At 52.8% G+C, this 27,932-nt stretch overlaps 11 protein-coding genes across 11 annotated transcripts; 7 read left to right on the top strand and 4 right to left on the bottom strand.

Annotated features, from left to right (window-relative positions):
- Nucleotides 1–4: 4 nt before the first annotated feature.
- Nucleotides 5–3,359, top strand: CCOS01_16679 (WD repeat domain-containing protein; the record flags this gene model as incomplete). The annotated part of the gene is made up of 5 exons (XM_060464815.1): nt 5–584; nt 642–1,271; nt 1,322–1,891; nt 1,939–2,031; nt 2,083–3,359. 5 exons carry the CDS (start codon nt 5–7, stop codon nt 3,357–3,359), a joined length of 3,150 nt encoding a protein of 1,049 aa, XP_060304703.1.
- A 1,598-nt stretch (nt 3,360–4,957) lies between these two features.
- On the top strand, nt 4,958–5,176 carry CCOS01_16678 (uncharacterized protein; the record flags this gene model as incomplete). The annotated part of the gene is made up of 1 exon (XM_060464814.1): nt 4,958–5,176. A coding segment is annotated over one exon (219 nt), but the record flags the coding sequence as incomplete, so codon positions are not given.
- Nucleotides 5,177–5,416: 240 nt separating this feature from the next.
- On the top strand, nt 5,417–6,965 carry CCOS01_16677 (phosphoglycerate mutase; the record flags this gene model as incomplete). The annotated part of the gene is made up of 4 exons (XM_060464813.1): nt 5,417–5,452; nt 5,670–6,411; nt 6,478–6,589; nt 6,821–6,965. The coding sequence occupies 4 exons, from the start codon at nt 5,417–5,419 to the stop codon at nt 6,963–6,965; spliced, it is 1,035 nt and encodes a 344-aa protein (XP_060304701.1).
- Nucleotides 6,966–7,205: 240 nt separating this feature from the next.
- On the top strand, nt 7,206–7,373 carry CCOS01_16676 (uncharacterized protein; the record flags this gene model as incomplete). Its single annotated transcript, XM_060464812.1, has 1 exon — nt 7,206–7,373. One exon carries the CDS (start codon nt 7,206–7,208, stop codon nt 7,371–7,373), a length of 168 nt encoding a protein of 55 aa, XP_060304700.1.
- Nucleotides 7,374–12,582: 5,209 nt separating this feature from the next.
- Nucleotides 12,583–13,906, top strand: CCOS01_16675 (uncharacterized protein; the record flags this gene model as incomplete). The annotated part of the gene is made up of 3 exons (XM_060464811.1): nt 12,583–12,868; nt 12,934–13,767; nt 13,827–13,906. The coding sequence occupies 3 exons, from the start codon at nt 12,583–12,585 to the stop codon at nt 13,904–13,906; spliced, it is 1,200 nt and encodes a 399-aa protein (XP_060304699.1).
- Nucleotides 13,907–15,059: 1,153 nt separating this feature from the next.
- Nucleotides 15,060–15,535, bottom strand: CCOS01_16674 (uncharacterized protein; the record flags this gene model as incomplete). Its single annotated transcript, XM_060464810.1, has 2 exons — nt 15,060–15,300; nt 15,366–15,535. 2 exons carry the CDS (start codon nt 15,533–15,535, stop codon nt 15,060–15,062), a joined length of 411 nt encoding a protein of 136 aa, XP_060304698.1.
- Nucleotides 15,536–16,446: 911 nt separating this feature from the next.
- Nucleotides 16,447–16,761, bottom strand: CCOS01_16673 (uncharacterized protein; the record flags this gene model as incomplete). Its single annotated transcript, XM_060464809.1, has 1 exon — nt 16,447–16,761. The coding sequence occupies one exon, from the start codon at nt 16,759–16,761 to the stop codon at nt 16,447–16,449; it is 315 nt and encodes a 104-aa protein (XP_060304697.1).
- Nucleotides 16,762–18,647: 1,886 nt separating this feature from the next.
- Nucleotides 18,648–21,154, bottom strand: CCOS01_16672 (WD repeat domain-containing protein; the record flags this gene model as incomplete). The annotated part of the gene is made up of 6 exons (XM_060464808.1): nt 18,648–19,900; nt 19,951–20,093; nt 20,144–20,676; nt 20,734–20,895; nt 20,952–21,069; nt 21,132–21,154. The coding sequence occupies 6 exons, from the start codon at nt 21,152–21,154 to the stop codon at nt 18,648–18,650; spliced, it is 2,232 nt and encodes a 743-aa protein (XP_060304696.1).
- Nucleotides 21,155–21,654: 500 nt separating this feature from the next.
- On the top strand, nt 21,655–24,388 carry CCOS01_16671 (adenylosuccinate lyase; the record flags this gene model as incomplete). Its single annotated transcript, XM_060464807.1, has 16 exons — nt 21,655–21,781; nt 21,845–21,972; nt 22,083–22,158; nt 22,219–22,241; nt 22,365–22,390; nt 22,439–22,516; nt 22,617–22,655; nt 22,708–23,063; nt 23,184–23,211; nt 23,333–23,462; nt 23,512–23,560; nt 23,622–23,671; nt 23,722–23,737; nt 23,785–23,846; nt 23,936–23,989; nt 24,062–24,388. 16 exons carry the CDS (start codon nt 21,655–21,657, stop codon nt 24,386–24,388), a joined length of 1,569 nt encoding a protein of 522 aa, XP_060304695.1.
- Nucleotides 24,389–24,762: 374 nt separating this feature from the next.
- CCOS01_16670 (uncharacterized protein) lies at nt 24,763–25,119 on the bottom strand (the record flags this gene model as incomplete). Its single annotated transcript, XM_060464806.1, has 1 exon — nt 24,763–25,119. One exon carries the CDS (start codon nt 25,117–25,119, stop codon nt 24,763–24,765), a length of 357 nt encoding a protein of 118 aa, XP_060304694.1.
- A 1,107-nt stretch (nt 25,120–26,226) lies between these two features.
- On the top strand, nt 26,227–26,643 carry CCOS01_16669 (uncharacterized protein; the record flags this gene model as incomplete). The annotated part of the gene is made up of 1 exon (XM_060464805.1): nt 26,227–26,643. The coding sequence occupies one exon, from the start codon at nt 26,227–26,229 to the stop codon at nt 26,641–26,643; it is 417 nt and encodes a 138-aa protein (XP_060304693.1).
- Nucleotides 26,644–27,932: the final 1,289 nt, after the last annotated feature.

Here is a 27,932-nt window from a genome sequence, read left to right as displayed (position 1 = left end):
CGCCATGGACCGCCCGGAGCCTGGACTGATCAAATGGTCGCAGATACCCGGCTTCGACAGCTTTATCCACATAAACCTGCAACATCGCGTCGTGCAGCTATATGAGCCCACCGGACTTGCACAGAGGAACCGCTTCGATTACACAAGACTTTCAAAGCACGATGATTTCCCAACGCTCACTACCTATGACTGGTCGCCAACGGTCCCAGGTCTCCTGGCCGTCGGCACTCAAACGGGCGTCGTCAACTTGCTCAGGATGGACGACAACTCCAACGCCTATATTGAATTGAACCTCAAAATGACAAGAACATGTCAGGCGGTGGCATTCAACACCGAGGGTCTTCTTGCAGTTGGCTTGGATAGAGTGCGCATGGATCAGTGTCTACACATTTGGGACGTAAACAGGTTGTCGACGATGAATACGGCCGCCAAAGGCTTTCCCAAGGATCTCCACGCTTTCTCAGACCCAGCATATCGACTGGAACACAGCGTGTCAGTGTCGAGCGTTAAATTCTTTGAAGATAACCCAAAGACGCTGGTGGTCGGTATCAAAGCCCAAGGTCTACACATCCATGACCTGCGAGGTAAATAGCAACCGCACAATTTGTCGGAAGAAACCTGCTAATTTAATCTGACTGCAGAACCTGGCGCTGTTGTGACCTTTCAGACCAAGTGTAACAACAACCTGGCCATCGATTACGCTGACCAGAACTACTTCGCATCATCCGCACTGGATCAACCTGGCATCATGATTTGGGATAGACGAGCAACGTCTCGTCCAGTTGCCTCGCCATCTTATCTGGGCGCCGTTGACGAGGACGACCTTCCGTGGGGTGGAGCCTTGAGACTCGACAGAGTGGTTGAGATGGATGACGATTCCTCATTGAGCGAAAGCAAGCACTCCATCGTCCGTTCATTGCGCTACTGTCGAGACCGACGGGGTCTCCTGGCTGTGCTGTCTCGATCCGGCCAGCTCAAGGTCTTGGAGACGAACAAGGAGATAACGCATCGCGACATGGCCCTTGAAGGTAGCCCAGAGCTTCTCGAGGTCCACAAATCCCACGACATGGATGTTCAATACGGCGATAGCGGCAGGAAGAATGACAGAATTGTCTCTTTTGACTGGGTGACGCTCGACTCTTCGGTCCTGCAGCCTCGTCTCCTCGTCTTGCGGGCCAATGGGTCCTTTGAGATCCTCGAACAACCGTCGTATACCTCTGATTATCTGTATAAGCTGACACCTTGGCAACCACCACATCGTGGACTAGAAGGTACGTGTGCCAGACTGTTTAGAGAGATAAAGACCGCTCACACCATACAGAAGGAGGACCTTACCACGAGATTATGGAATTCGAGCCGTCCCAGTCTTCTGACATGCTCGGTCCCTTGTTTGTTGAGGAAGCACTGTCCGACATTCCTATTTTTGGCCCCGACAAGGCCGATGTTCAGACTATCGTGGATCAGACATTGCAGTCACAGTTCTCTGCAGCAGATCTCAACAGTAGGTTGACGGGCAATGATGCCAGCTCCTCGTCGCCCATCGATAAGTCCAAGTCTACTGCAGAAAAGATGCGAGCTCTGAGAACGGAACTTAAGGAGAAGGCAAGGAAAGCAGATGCGAATGGCGGCGAGAGCTCCATCATGGAAGAATCAGTCAGCTCGCTCGCCCAGTTATCACTGTCTACCGATGGGCCGGTCTCGTGTCGTCACATGCATGAATCTCTTCTTTCGCTGCCCCTGAAGGCTCAGGACTTGTCGACGAAGGCACAGTGTCTCCTAGACCACGTCATGCTTCTTCGTGCGAAGGAGAAGTACCTTTTCGATTGCAATGTCAATCGTGTCGTGGTAGCCGATGATCCGTGGTTGCGGTATATGTGGGATTGGATTTCAGGTGAGCAGGACGAACGCACCAGGGTTATTGTTGCTAATCCTGAGCAGACGCCGAAGATGCTGCAGCGGATGGAGGCATGAAGTTGTCGCCGCTCGACCTTAGTTATATGGGCGTCTGTACCATCTGGTGTGATGATTTGGGTCCGTAAAGAGTCCGCTGCTATCACCAGATCCGTGACTAACATGTAGCAGGCCGGAAGCCATCATCCAGACTTCCAGAGGCATCTCCGATCCCCGAAACGACGTTGTGGGAGAAGTGTATTGGAAGCATTTGTAAGAAGCGGCGACTACCAAAGTACGAAGGCATCCACACCAAGAAGCCTTTCCACAGACAGCTGTGTCTAGATATCTGCGAATGGGGGGATACGGCGGCACATGAAGCCAGGGGAGCAGCGACGCACGATCCCAGCCAAGACTATCCGACAACGGCACACACGATGGCAGCAGCTCGGGCTCTCTTCAAGGGCAACACGCAGGAGGCGATTGGAATTCTGAAGACGGCGAGCGTAACACACCCAGAGTTGTTATTTGTCTCTCTCGCCCTGCAACTCATCGGAAAGAGCAATCATCACCTTAACAAGGAGCAGCTTGATTTCGACGAGGCCGTGGCATCGAAAACGGACCCCTATCTAAGGGCAATCTCGTCACTAATTGCCACGGGAGACTGGTTCGCCATTGCAAACCAAAAGTCCCTGCCCCTGTCAGACCGGGGCTACGTTGCAGTGCGGAACTTTAGCGACGAGCAACTCACCAAGTGGCTCAACGAACAGGTCTCAATGGCTGTGAGTACGGGAGATATTGAGGGCATTGTTCTCACGGGCATAACGGACAGGCTGGTGGACATTTTCGCCAAATACGTTGAGAAGTTCAACGACTTCCAGACGGCGACGCTAGTCATGTCGATATGTGCGCCACGTTACATTGACGACTACCGTTGCCTGGCTTGGAGGAATGCGTACAGGACATATCTACAGCGGCACAAGGCCTTCCTCCAGAGGACCAAGTTCGAGGTGGAGAGCACGAAGAAGAGCAAGCGTGGTGGGCGCCCAACGATCAAGCCGCCCTCGCGCCAGATTGCGCTCCGGTGCGTGTACTGCGACGCGGAGACGACTCTCGCTGGACAGGGAGGAGTCGGGTCGGGACCGCCGCCTGGGGCGCCTGATTCACGTAACCCCCTTATGGCGACGAGCATAAATGCGGGAATCAGCTGTCCCAACTGCGGTCGGCATCTGCCGCGGTGTGTTGTGTGTCTTGAGGTGGTGGGCGTTCCGAGGTCTGACCGACCGGAGCACAACGGTGAGCCGGAGAGGTGGATGGCAGCCAACTTCCCAACGTTTTGCTTGAAATGCGAACACGTTCTGCACCTGGACCATGCGAGGCAGTGGTTCACGAGGCACGTTGAGTGTCCGGTACCCGAGTGCCGTTGTCGATGCAATTTCAGGGCGAACCCAGAGCTGAACTACCACTGATTACTTATGAGCGGGCAGCCTGGTTGGTGAGATGGAGTCGGGATCAGGATTTGGTACACAGGATGCGGCGGATTGGAAGGAGGCAAGGGGAGGAGAGGAGAGGAGAAGAGAGGGCGCATCATGAACAAGGGCCCCGACTGCAAGCATGACTGCTGACGGGCGACGGGCGGCCGACGACGATGTGCCCCGTGTTTCGCTGGGGTTGTTTCTTATTATGTCCCGTCGGGTGGTTGTGACGGAATACTTATGACATGATTATGTATCTGCATTCATGGACTCTTGCAGATGGATTCTGGACTCTTTGACATTCTGCAACGGGTGCGGAAAGGGTGTTGCGGAGATTTGACCAGGCCCTGGTCAGCAGCATGCGTTGCCGCATAGCCTTCCTTCAACGGTGCGTGCGAGCGTGTGTGTAGTCCGCAAGGGAGTGTGTGCGTGTGTGTGAGAAAAGGAATGTGTAGGTACACATCGAGTACTCCCGCAGCCCCTTTCCGTGCAATCACAGCCACAGACAATACCAATAGCGACACGATATTGGCGCTGGATTGCCTTGTACGGATTCGAATGCAGAATTGGGCTGGGACTCGGTGAGGCCTGGACTTGTCACATTCGGCGCCCGTGCTGCAGGTTGATCGATCACCTGCACATCTTCCAGGTTGCGGGGACTTTGACCGGTCGGTGGAATACTACGTTGGGATTCCCGGGTGATGCCCATTGCAGTGTCCCGGTCAGCGGCCTGTCCACACCCTGTTTTGATGATGTGTGATGTGTGTAGGTACTCCGTAATGTGTGTCGTCTGCCTGACACGCTCGTCGATTCTCTTGACAACCCACAAGTGCGTGGTGCGTGAGGTGGTGCGTGGCAGGCAGGCATCCGTCCCCCCAAGCCTACCTACCCAAGCCTTGAGCAGCCGCCGCCCATGGTTCCGTATCCAGTCACCCAGTATCCGCAGACCGGACTCGACAATGGTGTCGGGTGTAAAAGTGAGATGTGACCTGCCCCGAACGCGGGCTGGCAGGGGCGGAACCGGGAGAAGAGTGCCTGAGCAGTAGTGCGGTGGAGGGATGGGTGGATGGATATCATCGAGGATCGTCACTTGTGAGGGTGTTCGGATGCCATGAGGTGCTGAAGGATGTGGGCCCCACTTACCTAAGGCAACCTAGGTGGTTGTATTTCGCACCCGTGAGGTAAGCTAGGGAGGACTGGCGTAAGGTGTCCAATGGCGTAGCTTCGCTAGGAAAGGTACTTGATTATCCGTACGATACCAAGGTAATCACGGTGCACCGAGAGTCCCCTTCCCAGGCACTCTAACCAGGTAAGGGTGGTAAGCAGGAGCGTGTAGGTATTCCCAATGTATTCCCAGGGCACTTTGGTCTGAGTAGGTAGGTAGGCTCTTTCCAGGTTTGGCCCTGCCTGCCCTACCCTGCCTGCCCCGAGTGCCCTGCCCTGGCCCAGTGGTCCCTTCCTTCCCAGCCCGTGGCAGGTCACTCTTGCCGTCCCATTTGCCTCGGCAGGGTGACTGCGTTGGTTTGGGGGAACACAAAGCGCACGGGGAACTGGTCCGGGCTCTTTACGCACTCTTAGTTGAACGACATCTTCAACCAACCGCCACCAGACACCCGCTCTTTTCGTCCACCTTACGTCTTCTCCCGCACACATCCCACACACACGCATACGGAAACTCATTCACACGCCAACACTCTCAGACGTACGCACACCCAACCTCTCCTACTCCTCTTACTCCTCCATCACATCCTGTCCCAATTTACCGAGACCTGGACCAGACACCGAACATCCATGACTCCATACGGATACTGACCTGCCCACAGCCACAGAACCCTGCCACGTTCTGCCTCACGCCTCACGGTCCTCACCTTATCCTGGAACCAACAAGCACCACGCACACGTACACACACACACACACACGAGACACACGACGACAAACACTATACGCCCGGCCGACCCCATCGTTGCTTACCCGTTTTCTATCCCCATTTGGTCGGTCCTCTTCCAGGGATACAACTTGCGACGCTCCGCTTTGCTCTTTAGTCTCCAACATGTCATTGGAAGTAATCTACATCACCCGCCATGGAGTAAGTATCCGTTTCCCCCTGCCCGTTTCTGTCCAGTCTCCTTTCGTATCCGGCTTCATCTCCGAGACCAACGTTCCAACGAGAACGAGAATGGCTGAGAAGATGAGGGCTTGGGGAAAAGTTTCACTCATGAAACCTTCTTCAACCTATTCATCGCCAAACCCACACACCCTGGTACTTGATAAAGATCCGCGGGCAATTCTCTTGAATTTGTCAGTTGATGCTGGCCCTGCTGGTTTTGAGCAAGAGACTTCATTCTGACAACGGCCTTGGCGTTCTTCAGTTCCGGTCCAACTGGCTTGTCGACCCTGCCACGGGAAGCTACACGGCCTCCATCCCGTCACCGACAGGTATACCTGCGGATCCGGAATTGACTGCCCATGGCGTCGACCAGGCCAAGGAGCTGGGCACCCACCTCCTGACCGTTGAGCCTCCAATCGACGCAGTTTATTCCAGCCCCTACTATCGCTGTCTGCAAACTATCACGCCCTTTGTTACTCTCAACCAGGAAAACCTCAACCGCCTTCGGGAAAAAGACGTTGGCGCTAAAGCCGATGCTGTCACCATTCGTCCCGAACACGGCCTCTGCGAATGGTATGGCGCCGCTCCATTCGAGCACCCGACTCCAGCCTCGAAAGACGTCTTGAAGCCAATGTTCCCTCACATCGATGACACGTATCAAAGCCGCGTCTATCCCGCCCGCAACGGTGAGACTATCGCTCAATTGCACGACCGTGTCGCTGCTGGTGTTCAAGCCATCATTGAGCAATGCGACGCCCAGGGCCACCGTGCAGTTATTCTGTGCTCCCACGCTGCCTCGATTATTGCTCTTGGCCGAGTCCTTACTGGCGAAATGCCCGAGAGTATTGATGCGGCAGATTTCCGAGCCTTTACCTGTGGATTAAGCATGTACCGGAGAAAATCACCCTCTTCTTCAGCAAAAACTCCAGGAACCGATGGTAGGATTCGAACCCCTACGTCATCATCAGGCTATTGGGGCTCACGGTTGACAATGGAACCAACAGGCCCAATCGCGGATACCAAGTCGTGGAGGAATGGTCGGGGAGTCGCAGGCGGGTGGATATGTGAGCTCAACAGCGATTGCAGCTTTCTGAGCGGAGGAGAAGAGAGGGGATGGTAAGTACTCAGATGGACTTCCCGCTCCAACCCGCACTCTCGCGCGCCCGCCCTGGCCGAGATCAATCCAATGGGACCTTGGCCGGCCCTCACCCTTGCTTTTGCCCGACACCCACCGAGGGGCCGCCCCTCCCTATCTTTTCTTTTCCCTACCCGTATTCCTCTACCACCGCCCGAGAATCTTCGGATGCTGTCCTCGGAAGTATGCTGACTTGAGAAAACAATCTACAGGCGATTCTCTGGCGACGAGTCCTTTTCCACGGCCGAAAACTCTTCGCAGGCCGACGCTGGAGTGGCGCTCGGCGTGGTGGTGGAAGGAAAAGTGAAACCTGACAAGGTCTCTCCCCACAGAGCTGCAGGTCATCATCGTCTCTAGGAATTGGCTCATTGGCGGCGTGCTTCGTCATTTGCATTGCAGTTTTTCTTCTTTTCATTCTCAGGATTCTACAAAGGACAGTTCCTCGACGGGTCGCTCAGAAGGGTCGAAGGCTGCAACAAAGTTCTAGGTCCTCCAGCCTGACTAAAACCGATCCGCACCATCCGTCCTTGCGGCCGATATACGATGGCAGCTAATGCCGGATAGACTTGCCTAGCTGCTGCGGGATGCATCATCTGCATGTCTCTGGCACGGGCTGGGTGCCATCAAATCTGCGAGCCAGTCAGCGCAGCGGCTAGCCCCGAATCCATGACAGAAAGACCCCTGTCACTTTCATCTTACAGCTGCCACACCATTTCATCGTTCCATCTCTTCAACTTCAACTGCTCACCCATTGCTCTCCATTGAATGCCTTCAGTACACGAATTCGCGCCTGAAATCTCGCCGCAAGCACATGGCTCCTCCTAACCTTCACCGTCTGATCTTTGTCAACCGAGATCGGCTCCTTCAGCTGAAGAAATCCAATTTCGTATCTGAGGCAGCCATTGGTGCTCAATGTCTATCCTGTGTCATGAGCACATGCAAGACGCTTGACGTGCCTGTATCTTGCGTCTCGTCTCGCCTCGCCTCGCCTCGCCTTGCCTCGCCGCTGCCGTTCACTAACAGGTAATCTGGTTTCGATCCCTTGACATCTTGGCTCCTGAAGGGTTGCGCGGGGTCTACTGGCGAGAGCTCGAATATCGGCTGATTCCTTATCACAGTGCAGCTCAACATCGCGGATCCGTGTCCGCTTCCGTGCCCGCCACCTCCAGGCTACGCAGCCTCGCTCGCTCGCTCATTGCTCGGCCCCTGCTTGGGCCCCGGGAAGTGGATATTTGCATACAGAATAATAGCAATAACGAAATGAGTATCAGATCTGGTACGACGCTTTGCTGAAGAAAACTGACCTTGGCAGACCTTGCCGCAGGCATACCTACAAAGCAATCTCTCTAAATTTGGCACAATTGTTTTTCTGTCACGATACGGTCCAAGGACGGACACGCAACAATCTCAAACGCCCGCTTGCCATTGTCAAGCTCAGCTGTTCGGTCGATTTCGAATTACCATTCTCCTACTACGTAGAAGGTTTAGTCTAGCGTCTGCGTGGGGTCCGATCGGTGCCGGATGCATCTTCCGAATCGCTCACCTAGTGTCCTTGCCGAGCCCCTAGCATCATCTTCGGATCTGGCTCGAAGTTGGCCTCCCTAGCGGTGTAGGTTCACACTATTTGACTCAGCTGGTCAACGAGGAGCGTTCCTGTTGAGTCTAGCAAGTACATCGTACACGGGGCGTACTGCCAGTGGCCACGGCAACTCTCAAGTCCTTCACAACACCATCGATTTCGCCAAGCTGCAGTTCTTGGGGAGCTCATGATCATCTCGCATATGTCAAAAGAGCGGTGGACAAAGGCAGCTTTGCGTCAGCGCGAGATAGGAGGGTCGGATAGGGCTCACCGTCCTTGTGAAGAGCTCGGTCATGGACCAGGCCTCGAGGGTCTATTGCCATGTGTACGACTGGGGATGGCGATATTGTTTAGTCTGCATGTGTCTCTTGCAGGGAAAGGAAAGTACAGCCTTGGTTCGGCTGCAGAAGAGGTGATGATGGAGGGGTGTGTGACGTGCTTGGGAATTGCTAAACTCTCAGGGTGTTACCAAGGCGGCAGACAGTGCTAACCAAGGAGAGGATTCTTAATCGGGCGGCATGCTTCTGTCGATCATGGCCCATAGCCAGCCGCGAGCTTGTCTGTTTCGGAATTTCAATGCGGGTATTGGCTTGACGAGGTTGATGGTCAGGTTCCAAAAGGAAACAGGAGAATAACAACTGCGGGTAGCCACACATCCGCAGGGCGAATAGGTTGACGTGGTATTATTGCCAACAAAACACGCGCTGGGCTGGCAAAACCGTATGCAACGTACAGAAACGGGCAACCCAAAATATTTCGGCCGAATAGCTCCACGGAGCTCCTCTCATTAGCACCAGGGCTGATACGAATACTGGAGAGAATGCTAAGGTTTCGACGGATACACCGGGTACAACGGATAAAGGTTGCTAACACATATTTCGTGGCTTACGTTCCGTTCACAAGGCTTCTTTGCTCGTTCTCCGCAAATGATTTACATACAGGCATTTTGCGTGGGGTAGTACGAATGCTGCCATCAACCGGCAAGCGCATCTTCTAACTTCAGTACCATTCAAAATGAGCCAGCATCATAAGGGGCCTCCTGCAATCATATGTGGCACGTTGGGCGATTTACGGCGCAGAGTAGGAGGCTGTGAGATGAGCAAGCTGCCCGATGCGACGGTTTGCAGAACCAACTCCAACAAGTCAGAAACGTGCCCGCGATTCAAGGTGGTCCAACAAGAATCAAGCAATTACATGGGTTCGAGATGTATTTCTGGAGCACAAAGGGTCTTCTCATTAACGACTCGGCTGGTTCGAGTCGCAAAGTCGTCAGAGCTTTTGAGCGGTAAAAGGCAACTGCAAAGAGAAAAAGGAACGATAGATGCAGCGTGGCGAACCCTCCTGCATTTCACACTCGACAAGGCATCGTCGCGTGGCTTTAACAAAGGGAGGGAGATCCCTGAATTTGACGGCAAGCTTGAGTTGAGTCTAGTAAAGAGTCCAGACGAGACGAGACAGGCAGGGTAATGAGATACCTCTCTGGCTGTATGGAATAAGAAACCTGGGGTCCGTTGGTTGGCCAGACGGTGATCCGGCCGGCAGCAGGTTCGCAGATGAGTGGGCAGCAGAGCTGCAAGTCAACACAAGAAGACCGTTACGGCATTATGCTTACCATAGACCGAGTCTTGCGGAGAGTCCGGGTGGCAGCGGGTTCTCCACCTAAAGACAAGTGTCTTCGCCAGCCCAGCCGCCATCTGTGGCCATCGAAATCTGCGGCGGCCAGTGGTTTCTTATTCCTACCGACTCGAATCATGGTGAAGATCCAGATTGTTCATTATGGAACATGACTACGTACTTTGGGGGGGGGGGGGCTCTTGACACCATTACACCCCTCCCCCCGGTCAGCGCCAAACTAAGCGTACACAATCCTGCCAGACTGCCAACCTTTCCCGCCTCTTCACCAGACTTTGGCACCCTCGTCGGGCGGGCCCCCGCAAGAGAGTGAGCGGGTTGTACGCAGTAGAGACTCGACACGACGGCGGCCCCACAAACCGTCTTTCCTGACCCTAGAATGCGGCGGTAAGGCGGCTGCAGTCGACGACTACCGCGTGGCCATCCATGGGCGGCCATTTATCGATCCCTCCATCTCATCAGCGGGTACAACTCAGTGTGTGTCTCTCCCAAATCAGAAAGGTATCTCGAGCAACAACCTGAAAGATTACGATGAGCATTTCCTGCGAGATTTGAGGCGGGTATGTGAGTGTGTGTGGGGAGAGGCGGGTGGGTTAGCCAAAAGGACACTCAATTCTGCATCTCAGAATCACACCGACTTTGACTTGACGCCGAGGACTTGCCGTGAAGTGAGCAAGCCATTCTGCAAACACAACACATGGATGGTTGTTCGGTGAGGTAGATGTGGGCGGTATGTCATGGGTATGGGATTGGGGGGATGGCCGTTACAAAACGACAACGACAACGACAATGAGCCATGAACAACAATCAGAGCAAACACTGTTGGACACAGCCTGTCTCCGATTCCAGATGAGAGGGATGGAGGAGCAGAAGGATCATCTATTATTGCAATCATGAGTTCCAAAGTCCCGGGACCATGGACGACAACAGATGGTCCAACCGGTGCACGGCTGCCAAACTTTGGAGTCAGCTTTTGGGGGCCCCGAGTCGATCCAATGGCAGCCTTGTGTTGGTCCAACAGTAAATGGGGATTGAAGTCACACGAAGCAAAGAAGACATGGCATATGCCTGGCGGTTCCCTGTTCACCTCACTCAGTCTTTACCGTCACGACAGTGTAAAGAGCGTGAGTCTGTGAGAAGGTATCCCTACCCGACAGGGGCGGAGCCAGCGAAAAGAGGCACGGACGATGATGAAGTTGTGTTGTGTGCGGGTGTTTTTATCTCCACCTTATACCCACACCTCGAGTGTCCCGATCGAGTATCTAATCGTTCGTTCTTCGTCTCTGCTACGTCCGGAAGACAGTGGAACTCGCGGCTTGGCCCCCGAGCGACTACCACCTCACGCACCAGTTGTGACGCGCAGCTCGATCTAAGACTAGCGCCCCTGGAGGAGAATATCGACTGTGCAGCAGGTCCCGAATACCACCTGCACTCACTGGCATCCACACGGGGCTCGGGCTCGCCCTCGCTCGCTTGCCTCTCGCTTTGAGTCTAGGCTGCTGGCACGGCCTGGAGTGTCTAGGTTGCTAGCTGGGCTTGCAAGCTTGCACTGCACTTCACTGGGGGACCCGGGGGGGGGGGGGGGCATCGGGCAGCGGCTGCACTACAGATGGCACTATTCCCCTTCATTACCCGGGCCCTCCACGGAAGACTGTAAGTAGTAGGTATGGATGGATACTGTGATGCACTCTCATCTCGACTATTGGGCTGCTTCGTCGACTGGAGCGACTTCCTCTCTCCCTTGCAAGCTGTGATCTCGCAAACCACCCCACCTGCTATCTGCGGGCGCTGCTGGTTCCTTCGATTCCCTCATTCACGCCTCCCCGTCTCACTCTCTCACTTTCTCCTCCTCTTGCTAGGTAGATAGGTACTGCTGTTGCTGCTGCTTTCTATTGATGCTGCTGCCATCAGTTGCATGCCCGCGCTCCATCCTCGTCATTCCCAAACAGGCCACGACCCTGTTTGCTACATGCCTCCATTCAAAGGCGGTGGCGTAAGGAAGATGGTTCTCCTGCAACGGCATGCATTACACAATTGAGGGGGGAGCACGGGAGGAAAGCCACACATTGACACACCCACGGCTAGGTCACTATGTACTTGGACGAGAAGCGCCCATCTCCTCTCACTCCAAGTCTCTCGCAGTCTCTCCCCCAGGTGACGAGCCAGGATCTTGACCCTGGATGAGGGGCGCTCGGCGCCAGCCAGACCTGACAGATTGGGCGACCTGCATGATACATGCCATGGATCTACACATTTGGTTGCGTCTGCACATTGCCTGCTTTAGCACCGAAGAAAAAATAAGAAACGGCTTTTCGCTGTCAGAAGCCTCCGAGCGGAGCCCCGATCTCCCTGGCCCTTGCTTGGAGCTATAGAGATAAACCTGGTCTTCAACTCAACCCCATCGAACCGGGGTCCTGGCTCTTTTCTTTCTCAACCGTGTGTGGAAACTTGAAAGAGAGAGAGAGAGAGAGGTCCCGGAGCAAAAAGAGATATAACAGAGACAGAGATCCATCGCGGCCGGGAACTTGATAATCAGGGTCTGACCCGTTGTCGATGACTCGTCTTGTTTCTTCCTCCCGATCAACACACACCTTTCGCCCCCAAAGATCTCACACTTTTCAACGTTGTTGTTACTTGATCAAGATCTCCGCAAGTGTTAGGCATCATTTCTGCCTTTCTTCTCTTTGCTGGCTTACACACTCTTGATCTGGATACCATCATCACTCCGGACCTCGACGTCTACTACCTACAACATCAAACAACATGTTTGTCAGGTTACAAGATCACCAGGACGGCATGGACAGACTGCCGCCTCCGCCAGCTATGAGTTACCACCAGAGCCGCACCGACGACGTACCAAGGGTGTTACCAAGCCTCTCATCATTCAGCTTCGACGACAGGATGGACGTGGACGCTCGTACCGATACAAAGCCGGGCCAGCGTCATGAGGTGGAAGTGGCAACCACTTTGGCCTCCATGGCATCATTCAACATCAAGTCGCCTACTCTTCCTTCTCCCACTCAGAGCTTCACCTCAATCAAGTCAGATGGTAGGACAATCTTTTCACTACAAGTGTCATCCAGGATGGGCTTTGAAGCTTACATCAACCTCCAGCCATGACGAGATCAACAAACTCTCAGTTCTCATCCCCTGAGCCGCGGTCACCAGATCTCCCTTCCGTCAACAGCCAGCTTTCCTTCACCAAGGATAGCACGGCACAGATTACGCTCCCCCGCCTTCGTGAACTGGATCTGCGGCTCCCCGAGCCCGAGTTCGTCCCCAGCCCGAGCTTCATGCCTTCCGCTATGACTGGAGGGCCTCGCCGAAGCAGTATCGAATCCCTCGGCTCCTTCCAAGAACCCAGGATGGACCTCTCCTCACCAACCGCCTACCGAATCCCGATGCCACCGATGCCACCGATGGCCTACCCTGACGCCCTCCCCTCGCCCACCTTCAGCAACTCACACCGCAACCCCCTCTCGCCACCCAGCCGCCGTCTCCAGCACAGGTTACCAGTGACTCTACGGACCGGCTGCAGCCCCAGCCGGAGACCCCGCCGCTCGCCCACGGGGTCCCGCTGCAACGTAAAGTACACGATCCAGCAGGTCGACTTCATCGACTACTTCCGCGTCGACCACCACCTGTCCTGGAAGGAGGTCGAGGCCAAGTACGCCTCCGTCTTCCCCGAGGACGCCGCAAAGGGCCACAAGCGTGGGCCTCAAGGCTTGCAGGGCGTCTACTACCGCAAGAACAAGCAGATCCCCGCCACGGATCCCAACAACCTGCTCGTCTTTGACGAGGACGATAACCCAAAGACGTTCCAGTGCGACGTCCGCGAGCAAGGGAAGAAGATGAACAACTCGATTGGCCTGCTGGGCATGCACCCCGAGCGCGCCATCACCTACGCGTGGGTTTCGGAAGAGCACAAGCGGCAATACGACAAGCTTGGTAGGTTTACCTTACTGTAAAGTGGTGACGAGAGCAATGGAAACTAATTTCTATACCAGGTCGCGCAAGACAAGCTCAGCTCGACGCCGCGGAGGCACGGAAGAAGAGGAGACGAGCAATTCAAAACAGCCGTCTTTGATTTTCTCCTTTTACCTTTCTCTCCCTCCCAAGTTTGCACTTTACTTCTACTCATGATATCCACTTCTTTACTCTTCATTTTCTCATTCCTATGAGAACCTATATACTACACACTTTGAGGAAAAGCTGCAAGAAGCAGCTCCCCTCACAACTTTGCCAAAAGAAAAAAAAGGGAATACACAAAACATCACGCTACACGAAGCGTGTAATCATTCATCTATCCAAAAGTGCAAGAGACACACACAAAAAAACTTGGTTTTCCAGAAGTGTACGATGACGAAGATTTGCGTCTGATGATGGGGCAGGGGCGTTGAACAAAGCAACATGGGAGTTTCATTCATTTTTCCATTCCCTTCACTTCTTGGTTTCCCCCAACTTCCCTGCAATCATGGTCACGGTACCAAAAATGGAGGGTTGGGCAAGGGTTTTTTTCTTTTTATCCATTGAGGGCGGCACAGCAACAAGCGCAGGATACGCCGAGAGCAAGAGAGGGAGTTTTCTTTCTGGGGGATAGTCTCATGAAATGGGATGTTGCATGTGGTGTGAATGGTGCGCATGGATCAAGATAGTATGGAACATGGGAACAATGGATCAAAGGGAAACGTTGATGACAAGGAGTTGAAAGAGAAAGCATTATGCATTTTTTTGGTTGTGTTTGGTTTCCGCAACTAACAATCTGGGGGGGGGGGGGGCGAAAAAAAAGAAGATACCAGTTGGTTGTGGTGCGTTATGTGGGATGAGATGGGAATGGGAAAGCAAGGGCGGTTGCGGGTTGAGGTAGTCGGCGAAGACTTCGGAACTACCTATTTCTTTTCTTTTCCATGCTGCTTTTAGTTCTTCATACATGGTACGTGGGGATTACGATATACGAATTGTGTCCACAATGCATTTTACAATGGGATTATGAAACGTCAAAAGAGGGTGGGAATGGGTTGGTTGGGCAGACGAGGGGGGGCTCCTGATTGCTCGTCTGGGGGCCACGCATAGAGGCATTGTTGGTCGGCCGGTTGGTTGGTTGGTTGGGGGTTTTCCTGGAATACGGAAATAAAGGGATTAGTAGATTTTAGAAATCACTACGAATCAAAACCACGAGTTCAAAAATAATCCAACGTTATCCTCCGAACCCGGGATGAGCAGTTTGTGCGTCCCTTCCATCATCCCGTTCCAGAGCTCTGGAAACCCATTATTTGGTTTGCACAAGGCAACGGAAACGGGCCATCGGATCTTGTTCTTGACGGAGTTCGCCTTATGGGGATTTCGAGGGAGATTTCACTCATGGTCAGACGAGGCGGACGGAAAGAAAAAGGGTTGTACACCTTTGTGGGGGGTTTCGTAGTCTCTGAACGTTGGACCGTTGTTACCATTGTCCTTCTCCCGTCTGAAACCGGGTGATCACTGCCCTTGAGCCAAGGGGGATTAGGCGAAGTGTCCAAGGGCACCTATTGTCGAATCCCACAAACATTGCCCATTGACATGGAATTTGGACTTGCTTGGAATTCCTCATCCAACATTGCTTGCAGTGTTGGTGCTGTGCTCCCGAACCGTAAAGAGAATGCTGCGAGTATTGGCCTGTAGAGAATTCTAGAAATGTTCGTCCGTAGTCTATGGCATCACTCTTACGCAAGCGCATCTTTGGAACTTGGGGGTGGTTTGGGCGGTCTGTCTGTATCTCAGCCTGCTTTGTATCCTCTGCCCATTTTTGGTAGGGCGAATGTACGTACGCGTGTTTACGAGCTCAGATGTATCGATTCTGACCGGGCTGACGGGCATGGCGCATGTTATGCGCAGCTGTCACCGGTTTGCTACAGCGGACAGTGTGACGTGAGTTGACGAGGCTGTGATGCGTAAAGTCCGATGTACATTTGAAGGCTATGTATAGGTCGACCGCATGATGATCTCCGGCCAAAGATAGGGGCGCAGCAAAACCAAGCGGCCGTAAGGGATGAAGCATTCTTTCTGCGGCGGCTAATTTTCCCAACACAGGGACAGCGAACCGTCATGTCGGCCCTTCGTGAATAAGTTTGGCAGATGGTGACAAGCTGGGGGTGGCGTGGGTGACAAAATTGTTAGTAGAATCGATGCAAGATGGCGGTGGTGATGAAGAATGTTGGAGATGGTGGCGTAGATGGGATGTTAGCCTCGGCTCTGCCCCTATCAAACAACCTGGGACTGAGGTGAACCAGACAGTTGGGACCGTCATGTTGGTGATTTCTCTGTAAGGAAGTGACAAGACAGGGTATGGAGGTACTGTTCTAATCTGTCACCCAGTATCCGAGCGAGGCTTGTTGGCAAGAGAGTGTGTAGGGAAGTATCTTGCTTGTTTGCTGCAATGTTTGCTTGCCGTTGCTGTGCTCAGCCAGCTAGAGGGAGTATTGATTGCTGTTGATTGCTGGCCTCATGTGACAACTCCACGCCCTTGATTGTTGTCTTGGAGAATTGCGTATTGCTATACAGAAACGCAACGGCGGGTTGAAGGGCGGATTCTTCACTGTGTGGTGCATATTCTCCAAGTTTGCCAGTCGCACCTGAGGGGTGCAGCGGTTATTGTTTGTCAGACGCCCCAAGGCGGTGGACGTTCGGACTCGGATCTGCAGCGTCCCTTTCTTTGACGACGGTCTCCTTGTTCCCCCCTTCCTTTCCCATTTCAATATCCTGGCTCCTTTCTTGCCTCTCTGTATGGCCTCGTGGACCTGCAGGGGCGAATGGAGTATTGGTTGGTGAAGATGGTGACCCGCTGCATGTTTGCTCTCGACTACGGCAGGGCTGCGTATCTACAGCTAATATCTTGCGACCAACATGCGGTTTCGGGGTCAGAGGCTGATCTGGGCTGGTGGCCGTTGGAGCGGAAGACTCCATCTCCAAAGCCTTCAGTACTCGAAGTGTCGGGCGGCTGGTTTGCTTGCCTTGGCGTTCTCTCTCTCTCCGCGAGGGCTATCCTCATTCGGCGTGGAAGCTTCATCGAAGCGATATGTTCCCAAAAAAGGTGCTGACAGTGCGTGTCTTCAACAAACATCGACGCTTGACCTAGTCGTGTTTTCGACGTTGAACCGGCGTTGTCTACAACCACGCCCCTCCCCACCGCCAAGACCGGAGAGACAGGAATGGTGAACATTGAGCATTGTTCTGGGATGAAAGTGGGCCGGTTAGATGATGACCTTGTGACTTGTGTTGGACGTCGGTCCATGCAGTGTTTGTGAAGAAGTGGTCTTGGCTCGCCAGGTATGCGAGGATAACGTTCCGCGAGAGGCGAAACGTCCGAGGCAAAAGTAGAGTCTGTGTTGGAACGATGTGACAAAGTGGAGGCTGAAATTGACAGGTTCACCTAGACTGGTCCTGGCATTGGGTCCGTCGTTGGTTCTGCAAAGGCGTGAAGAATTTATCCACACTGGGTTAGTTCCAGGGTGGAGTGGTCCATCCAACATCAACCGGGTAGGCGTAACTAAACCAACAGGCTCCTTCCTCGGTTATCACTATGATCCTTCGTCTCCATCAAAATTGAGGTAGAAACGGCACCCTCGTCAGTGCCGTTGGCACACATTTCACTCGCACGGGAGGAAGCCCGGGAGTCAGTCGGGGCCTTGCTGATACAAGGCTCTGGAGACCGGGCGAGTATCTGACTATCCGCATCGTGATGAAGTATATATTTGACGCTTATCTCAAAGTATGTATTCCCGATAAGCTGATTCTGTAAGCGTACAATAAATGGATGTATAACATTGAGGTTTTGACCTTTCGAGGGAATATGAGCAAAAGTATTCGCAGACGTGATGATGGATGGCTTTTCCTTCTGATACCCGCTGAGAGGTATATGGGACTGCCCGATAAGTTACAATCACGGCTGAGTACCTGGAAACATATTAGTGCTGGCTTAAGATTTTCGAAAGCCTCAACGCTTCCTGACCCCAAAAGACTAATAGAGAGAGCCGTGACGACTTAAAAGTAATACAAAGAAGAAAAAGGAAAGGAAAGGAAAGGAAAGGAAAGGAAAGGAAAGGAAAGGAAAGGAAAGGAAAGGAAAGGAAAGGAAAGGAAAGGAAAGGAAAGGAATGTGGGCTGGGAGATACTGACTCTCGAATACACGCCCCTGCCCGGAATCGAACAGCGCGCCCCTCAGGCTAGCACGGCTTCATTGGAGTATTTGTTTTGACTTCTCTACGTCAGAGTGTGAACCACCCGGCCAATTGGCCGGATGGGTGCTGTTGACAGGAAGGACGTTGGGATAGAATATATCGGTATCATCGGGAGGTTGAGGAAGGTTCAGGCATGATTTCCAATCGTTCAGGACGCTCCTTCCCATCACACTGTTACCTACCTACCCAAGGCAGCCGTCCGAGTCATTGAGGTACAACGAGAATCAAAATTTGATCATTTGGGGCCCAGTGGTTACCACAATCTGCCTCGTCGATGGTTCTGCGTTGGTATGATTCCACTAGAAGTGAAAGAAATCTCAAGTGTGATGATATTGAGAATGTACGTCTATTTTCACTGACTTCGACAGAACAGGCTGACTTATCCTATCAAATACCTAGTCGATATCATCATGTCTCACAATTCAAAACAATGGCATGTCTTCTCACTGGGAAAGTCTGGCGATAGTCCAATATTGTAAAGGCCTTACTTCTCTCGATCTAATGAGAACGACGCATCTCTGCGCGAGCATAACATCGTAGTTATCGTATAGCTGGCTCCTGTAGCACTACTAATCATCATTAATTCTTCATCTAAACCTCTACTCGTGATTGTCACGGGAAGGGAGACTTGGGCTTGTCCATGGGCTGTAGTCCGAATATGTCGTCAGACTTGATTGGCATAGTCTGATCCTCGGAGTCAGCGACGACCTCACCGAACAGAAAGGCGTTGCGCTCCCTGCTGATATTCCCAGACGGCTTCTTGCGGTGTGCGCCTCCTGAGCTCGACTTGGGCAACTTGGGTGGTGAGGCGGACTGGGCAGACTGGTCTGGTTCTAGCATCCAAGAGAAGGAAGACTGGGCGAGAGTTGATCGTGTTGGGATAGGCGGTTGAGGTCGTTCCAATGGCTTCACGCGAGGGGCGTCAGCTTTTGGGCTTGAAACCAGAGCTGACGGATGTTCTGCTGGTTTATCGGCGGGTGCCTCTTGTGTAGTGTCCATGACGTCGGGAATGGCTGTTTTCGAGGTCGGGGGTTTTGTCTTTTCATGCTCATCCAGAGACAACGTCGAAATGACGCCTGCCATACTCTCTGCAGCAACCGCCGCCCCTAGCACAGCACTGTCGTTCGCGTCTATTTCCATCAGGGTCTCGGTATTCGCCTCCTCCGGCGGTGGGCTGGTAAAGCCCTCCAGATTTGGTACTTCGATCGTCGGGTCTTCCAAGTAAACCTTTACAAATTGCACCTTGGCAGCCGCTACCTCGACAAGCTCCAACGTCTTGACCTTGTCTTCTAGATTAGTAGTAGCCAACGACCTGAGACTTGTCACTGTCTCGTCTAACATGTTGGCCAGCAGTTTATTCCGTTGCTCAATGGCAGCGATGGCCTGGGCTGCCGAGTCATCGCCAAGCAGTTGCCTTGCCATCCGAGGAGGATAGCGTACTTCGTTCAGCCCTTGCATGTTTCTCTTGATATCGCCCATGGCGTCTCGTACTGCTTGGTTGATGCCAAGTTTCTCGCCTCGCTCCAAAACGCTTTTGGCTGCGCCTTGAAAAAGTGCTTCCACACCACCTTGCTGTTGAATAAACCTACTCGCAGACGGAATTGGTGACTGGCCACCCTTGGTCCGATTTCTGAAGGATGAGAAAGCTTGGCCCATTGGTGTCGTGGGCCTCGAACTGCTAGCAGATTGTGTTGTACTGGGCATTTTCCCGGTGTATTTCAAGAGGAGCGAAACGCCACCTGAGACATTGAGGTGTGTCTTCAGATACATCGCATCATCCACAAATGTATGCGGCCCGTGAGGAGCTTCCGGTGCCGGGTACTTGAGAAGCAGTTGCAAACAAACGGAGTAGTCCGCCTCGAGCACTGGCATTGATCAGCATCAGTGGCGTTGGGTTATCCTGAAAAATACTCACAACTCCAGCGGATGCGAAGAAGCATAGCGACGCAAATTAGATCGATCAGACTGAGAGACGGATCGACCGCGAAGAGGGTATCCCACAGCACGAGCGTTTCATCAAAGGGAAACTCCCGTCCAAAGAGGAGACGAATCCAACGGCTGCAATGTGTAAGTCGAAAGTCAACGTGGCTGGATACGGTTCAACTCACATTAGGAAGATTTGTGGCAGAATTTCAATGTCTTTGAGATGGTTCGCCAGCTCAGGATCGACCTTGGCCAAACAAACCTCATGTATGTGCTTGCTCTTCTCGACAATGGCCGATGTTTCCACCCGGTCTTTGGAAGCAGACGACATCGCTGCCCTTGAGATCGAGTCTTGGACTTCATAGAACGCCCTTGCCCTTTCCATGATCTTAGAGAATAAGGCAAATGCGTCATGCTCAACGTACAGAGAGTCTAGCATGGCTAGCATTTTCGTATCGACATTGGTGCCAATGGGCGAGATAGCCGCGGCATCAAGCGCGTCCTTGTTAACAACAAAGAGGATGGGCGCAAGAAGTTCATGCATACCCTGACGATACCCACCACTATTGGGATGGAGCTTACAATACACGAACAATGCATCAATAATCATTGTCTGCGTCTGCTCCTCTTGATAGAATGGCTCATCTGGCAATCGGCGAACGTCTTGTGCAATCTCGGCCCTAATTATCTCGTCCTGTCGAACAGTATTCCACGGTGACTGGATAACATGTGAGTTAAAGATCTGTAACTGAGACACTGGCTTCATGCTACTCACCTTTGGATCGTCCGTCAACGGATCAATGGCGACTTGGGCCAGCTCCTCGGGGTGCTTGATGAACTTCAAGAAGTGATCTCGTCTTTCTAAATAGAAACTTCGCGATTCGGCAAGCTGAGGCACCCAGTCCGATGATGGAACGTCTGGCATCAGCAAGAATGCCTAAGAAGCTGTCAGCTCCAAGTTGAGATGAAATCAACTTCCAAGTTCACACCGACCTTCCAACAGATTGATCGGAGTCCCGAAATGCACGGACTGGAAGGCCCGTTATATCTGACTGCATTTTGCAAGTCTGACAGATTCCCAGCATGTTTTAATGTCTCGGTCCATCGTTTCCTATGAGTTGGATCAGTCGGTGAACATGATGTCACAGCTGGGATGGTGCGACTCGCACTCACTGGGCTTCATCGAGCGTCCTCATCTTATAGAGAAGAGGCAATGCTCCCCTGAGACCTGCAAAATACAATCAAACAGAAGCAGCGGGACTGGCATCCCAAGGCTTCGAGGATCCCAAAGCTTCACCGCGATAAGAAGAGATCAGGTTGGCGATGGATTGGGATGTAGTTCTTGTTGTGGTTGGAGGTGGCTGGAGAGGAACAGGGCGATGGCGGAAGCTTGGGCCAAGCCAAAGTACCGCTCGTCGTACCTGATGAGGTAAGAGAGCCCAGAAACTGCGATGGAGGGGCAGCGACAGAATGCAGGGGTCGGTGGCCTGGTGTGGGGCAGCGGGGCACTGCGAAATCTGCGACCGCCTGCCCAATTAAAAAGTACCCCGCGATCGGTCCAAGTCATGTCAGTGCCAGTCGCCGGACAATTTTCGTGCATTTACTTTCTGAGGGTGACTATTTTATAGCGAAGTTTTTTCCTTCATTGTGTAAGGCGTGAATATCCTCAGAAACTACCACACACACAAATCTCAAAATGTCCGGACTTGACACATACAAGACGCCCCTCGATGGCAGATATGCCAGCGAGGAGGCCAAGAAGCTGTTCTCCCAGCGCAACCGTCACTCCACCTGGAGACAGCTTTGGCTATGGTTGGCCGAGAGTGAGTGAAAAAGTCTCTCTCGCAGTGTCCGGGTGAAACTCATTGCTGATCTTGCTGCTATAGGCGAGAAGGAGCTTGGCATCGACGGAATCTCTGAGGAGGCTTTGGAGCAAATGAGAGCTCACCTGACATTGACCGATGAGGACTTCAAAGTGGCTGCCGTTGAGGAGAAGAGACGTCGTCATGACGTGGTGAGTAAATTCGTTCAATTTTGGGTAAATACTTCTCATGATGTTGACCGGCTCTTCGCAGATGGCTCGTAAGTGGTTTGGGCGTAGGCTCTTACACGGATCATGATGAGATATTGACATATTCGGTCGCAGACGTTCACGCTTTCGGCCAAGTTGCGCCCGCCGCCGCTGGCATTATTCACCTCGGTAAGAATCCAGTCAATTGCGCGATGCGCGTCATCTTCCTTGTACTAATCTTATGTATAGGGGCGACGAGCTGCTTCGTCACTGTAAGTTGGCTTAAGTCCTCTCGCATTAAGGGAGCCGCCTTCCATGATTCTGGGACACTTTGGAACAGATAGAAAAGTCTCCGAGACTTCATTTGGAACAAGGATTGACATAGTATACTACAGGACAACGCAGAGCTCATCCTGATGAGGTAATGCAAGAAATATGACTTCAGAGGCCGAGAACTAACACCCAACAGAAATGCTATGGACCTTCTCTTGCCCAAGCTGGCCAAGGTCATTCACAACCTCTCTCAGTTCGCTCTTCAGCACAAGGAGTAAGTTAAGGCTTTGTAGAGCAGTTGGACCGGCACGACTCCTTGGACGATCCGTCTGCGAAGTCTTCCGTCTTAAGATAATGACTAACACAACCTACAGGCTCGCAACTCTGGGATTCACCCACTACCAGGCCGCACAGTGAGCCTCCACCCTGTTCCTGCACAAGTAACACACACTGAACTCCGTCCAGACTCATTACCGTGGGACGCCGCGCCGCACAATGGATCCAGGACTTGTGCATGGACTTGAAGAACATCGAGACCGCGCGCGAGCGTCTGGCCTTCCGTGGTGCGATGGGCACCACCGGAACCCAAGCTTCCTTCATGGAGATCTTCCAGGGTGACGGTGCCAAGATCGACAAGCTCAACGACCTTCTCTGTGAGAAGGCTGGCTTCCCTAAGACTTACGACATCTCAACCCAGACATACACCCGCAAGACCGATCTCGACGTCAGCAACGCTATTTGCGGCCTGGGCGCGACTGCCATGCACATCACCAATGACATCCGTCACCTCGCCCACTCCAAGGAGATGGAAGAGCCTTTTGGTGAGTGACTGATAGGCTCTCCTACCCCTGAAGCCCTGCATACTCAAGGAACATTTAAGTCGAGAGTCCAAAAAGGGGGATGCGGCTTTTGTTTGAATATCGAGCTGACAATGTCTCCAGAGAAGGACCAAATCGGTTCTTCGGCAATGTATGTTTAATTCCTAACTGGCTTAAGAAATGATATGCTGACTTCACCACAGGGCGTACAAGAGGTAGAAACATCCCGCGTTTTCTCTTCCCCCTATTTCGTCCTTATAGGGGCTCAACAGATGGCACACGTCTTCACACTGGATGCTCGCACAGGCGGCCTTAACCAGCGACCAAGACACATTTCAACGAGCTGACACCACTACTAGAAACCCCATGCGCAGCGAGCGCATCTGCTCTCTCGGACGCAAGGTTAGTCGACTACACAGCGTGGAAGAGTATTGATGCTGACACCACCTAGCTGCGCTCTTTGCCGGCCAACTTCGCGGATACGTACGCGGACCAGTGGTGTAAGTCACTCAACACCCCCGGGCCCCCAAGTGATTTTTTAACGTGCTAACACCTGGCCAGTTGAGCGCACGCTCGACGACTCTGCTATTCGGAGAATAGATATCCCCGAGGTAAGTTGACCCCGCTGGAAGTATGGAGACGCGGCGCTAATCAGTAGTAGATGTTCCTCTTGGCCGGTAAGTTTTGAGCGGCTCTAGACGCCACAGCCACCGCTCTGCTGAAGAAGTTGTGCTAACATGCCTAGATGCCATCCTTCTCGGACTCGACAACGTCACGTCCGGCCTGGTAAGTCTTTCTTCTCCACGCCTTCAGACTGGAAAACACCACGCTTGCCTACCCCAATCACTATGGAGTAAATCACTTACAGTTCACAGGTCATCTACCCTGAGGTCATCCGCGCCCACGTGATGGAAGAGCTCCCCTTCATGGTAAGCCCCAAAACATCCCCTGGAAAGTATGTTAGTCGCGCACAGATCGGCTACTAACCATGGCGACAAAAGGCAACCGAGAACATCATCATGAAGATCGTCGCCAAGGGCGGCTCGCGCCAGGAGGCCCACGAGGAGATCCGCGTTCTGTCCCACCAGGCCGCCGACGTCGTCAAGAAGCAGGGCGGCAAGAACGACCTCATCGAGCGCATCAAGGCCACCGAGTACTTCAAGCCCGTCTGGGACTCCATCGACCAGCTCCTGGACCCCAACCTGTTCACCGGTCGTTCCGCGACCATGGTCCAGCGCTACTGCGGCGAGGGCGGTCCTGTCCAGGAGCAGATCAAGCCCTACGCCGAGTACATCAAGAACACTGGCGCTGCCGAGCTCAACGTCTAAGTTGAGGTGGGCTGTGTCAGTGTAGCATGTTTTCTCGGACGGTGACCATGGCTGGCAATCAAGTCGGCTCTGAGTTGGGGGTTCACTCGCTTTAGGTTGATATGAGAGGGGATGGAAAAAAAGCGCTTTAGAGGTCTGGCTGTTCATACGGCTACCGCACGTGCTACCAAAAATCATTTATGATTGCGTCTCGCAGGAGAAACAGGAAAATATAGACTGGGGTTTACGGATCGTTGGAGACCAAGTGATCTTTATTATCAGTGTGACGCTATGCTAAGAACATGAAAAGTATCACAAGGTAGTCAAGAAGGTGACAACATAAAAGGCACCAAGCAACATAATCCACGGAAATTTTATTCTCTCTCCCAGAACAACTACGCCCACCCCCACATGTTCTCGATATTGTTACACCAGTCCGCCGGGATCCCGCAAAAGTTCTGATCGGCGGCCGTCGGCGCCGCGAAGCACTTGTTGCCGCCCGACTTGTTCCGGATGCACACGTACCCGACGGCCGTCGGGTTCGGCCACGCCTGCCGCAGCTGGCAGTCCGGGTTGAGCGTGATGGTCGTGCCCTTGTCGCGGGAGTACCACTGCCAGGTGTTGCAGCCGGGCGAGAAGCGGAACCCCGTGATGGCGTCTCCGCTGGCCGTCCTGTCGGCGCATTGTCCTCCTGCTTGGACGGAGACGGCCATGGCCGCTGCTGTGGCGGAGAGGAGTGAGGCGAGACGCATCTGTGTTGGGTGATTCACGTGTTAGTTATTGGGGGGTTTTTTTTTTTGGGATGGTGTTGCTTTTTCTTTTCTTCTCATGTGTTCTTGCGTAGAAGGGTAGGCGGGAACTGACTGTGAAGTTGGGTCTGCTTTATGGTAGGCCTTGGACTTGAACGGTTTTCAAGACTAGGTGGGGATCAACGTAGAGGGGACATCCGTCAAACGAGAGCAGTTGCGCTCGTCGACAAGTATATATGTGCGTGAACGAGATTGGCACGATTGGTGTTCATCCCATGATTAAGACGAATAGTCGACTCTTGAATTAGAGTTGTAGGTCTTGAGTTACCACAATTACCCTTGAATGGGTTCCCTAGAAATCAACTCAAATACAAATCCTTCCTTGAGTCGTTCGTCGTATATTCGGAAATGACGATCCCCCCTTGCCTGAGTCGTGTAAGTGGTTGGAGCAGAGGCGTAGCTAAAAGCTTAATTGATCGGTTGCGCGCCGAATTTACCTTATTCACGCTCAACTCAAAAGTGTGAAAGAAACCGTGCTCACGTTTCCACTGCCCAACCTCATTAGAGAACAGCATACCGGTTGGCTTGTTCGCGCGAATACGTGGGAAACCGTCAAACTTACCACGCTAATTACGAGGTCACTTGTCAGCCTCAACAACCAACCCACCGGCTGCCGAAGTGTCCGACGGAAGTCGAGACTGATCATTAAGGCCGATGAGGCCGATGAAACCGCACTCGGAGGCTCCGTAGTCAAATTTCCCCCGGTGTGTCTAATTGATGATTTTAAGTATAGGCTCCCATGATGAAGCGAGTATTACAGCCCTGTGTCTAGTTTGGAAACTTGGTTGCCACTTTTACTAAAGCTTGTTGTATTATGAACTTCAACTCTTCGAGTTGCGAGCGGCTCGTATCTTTTACAAGTGAGGATCAGCATTATAAGTGACAGGCTGAAGCGCTCAGCATCCACATCTATAACCCCGATGTCTTCCTTCCCCAGCTGAGCCAGCAAGACCTCCCTCCAGCTCACGACTCTCTTTTAAAAGGCCAACTCTCTCACATTCATTACATCTCAAAGAGAGAGACACACACAGCAACTACATTCTTTTCGCAATGAAGCGGCAACACGTGGCCCTACCGGGCCTAAAGTCCCTGGCCGCCGCCATCCTCGTCGCCCGCGTCACCGAGGGTGCCAAAACCTACTGCGCCGACCAAAACAACGTCGTCGTGGCGGACGCCAACTGCGACGGCACCAAGCCCGCAGACACCTTCTTCATGTTCTTCAGCGAAGAGGACTCCATCCCCGTCGGCAGTGCCGTCGACCCTCTCAAGACGGATCTGTATGACAGCGCCGACCCGATCGAGAGACAAAATGCCAGGTTCCCTTTCGAGGTTGACGAGGCCAAGTTTGAGACTAGAGACATGGAGCATAACGGGTTCGGAAGGCGAGCTTGTGGAGGTAATGGTGGTGGTAGAGTTGGAGGCGGATATATTGGAAGGCCCATTGGTGGTGGCTACTATGGTGGTTAAAAGTCTTGTCTGTCTGAGGATGAAGAGCGGAAAGATTTGAGGGTTTGAGGACCGATATTATACCACAAGATGCTTGAAAATCTCACGGAATCCTGCCACTGTTTGATATTTGACCTCGTTTTCAACGATGCTCCACAAGACTTCCGTCAGCTTCTGGTAGCTGTGAGTGCGATCTGACCTCAATTCGAGGCTGATTCTCAGCCATGCAAGACTCACTAAATCTCCGTGCCTAATCTAACGTTTGAAAAGTGCCAATGGTGAATAAAACCTTGAAAATGTGACTCTTAGAGCTAGGCTTTTCGGACAGCGGTTGACCATGGCTCTCACACGACTCTCCCACGACCAGGTTCTCAGAACACAAGATCCAAAAGCTCCCTCTGACCAGCCCCCCCCCCCCCCCCCCCCCACCACCCCCCCTCCACCCCCCCCACACCACAAAAAAAAAAAAAACCGAACAAAAAAACAAGAACCAACACCCCCCCCCCCCCCCCCCCCCCCCCCTCCCCCCCCCCCCACCCCCCCCCCCCCCCCATCCCAAGCACCATATTGTCATCTCTCAGAACTTCATAGAAGAACGAACGTCGGAACGAAATTAGGATCGAAACCAAGCTCTCCCACACCCCTGCATCTCGCTTTCGCATACTGCCGACCTCCGAAGTGCTCGCCAGGTGAGTAAGTACCAACCAAGACCCCACGGGTCAACTCATCATAACAATTTTTGGCTCGCTTCTAATGCCCAAATCCCATCGGAGGTGTTCTCGTGGCCAAGGCATCATAGAATCTCGGCGTTTCCTATCTCAGCTACGGGCTTCTATCTACAGTATCGGTGAGCCTGGAAGATAATCACAATCCACATGACATCCCAGAGATTGCTATATAAAATCGAATCCCAGGCTCATTCATACAGAACCTCACCAACTAACAAATGATGTAGAGCAGCGTCAAAGGTTCTGCTGTCTGTTTCAACAGTTCCCTAGTGCCTTATTCATCATCATTTCGAACACCGCCCAGATTCTATGTACCGACACCAAACCCCCTCCGCAGTCTGCCTGAGACCCAACCTCCGGCCCTCCTTCCTCTCCGCCCGTCAGATGATATTCACATGTGAATACACCGTAGTTAATCATCGATGCTAAAAACCACACCGAAATGTAAATTCACTAATCTCACCTTCCCCGTTCATTTGCAAAGGCTACTCTCTCTTGAACATCCCTGGTATACGTGGATGAGCAACAGCAGACCTCTTGCAGTTTCACTCGGCCCGATCCCAGACTGGGTAAAGTTCCGCT

The sequence above is a fragment of the Colletotrichum costaricense genome, assembly GCF_030867565.1.
Source record: "Colletotrichum costaricense strain IMI 309622 chromosome Unknown Scaffold_32.1, whole genome shotgun sequence".
In the NCBI taxonomy this organism is placed as follows: domain Eukaryota; kingdom Fungi; phylum Ascomycota; class Sordariomycetes; order Glomerellales; family Glomerellaceae; genus Colletotrichum; species Colletotrichum costaricense.
Note: the sequence above shows the minus strand (reverse complement) of the source record. Positions and strands in the feature narration are given on the sequence as shown.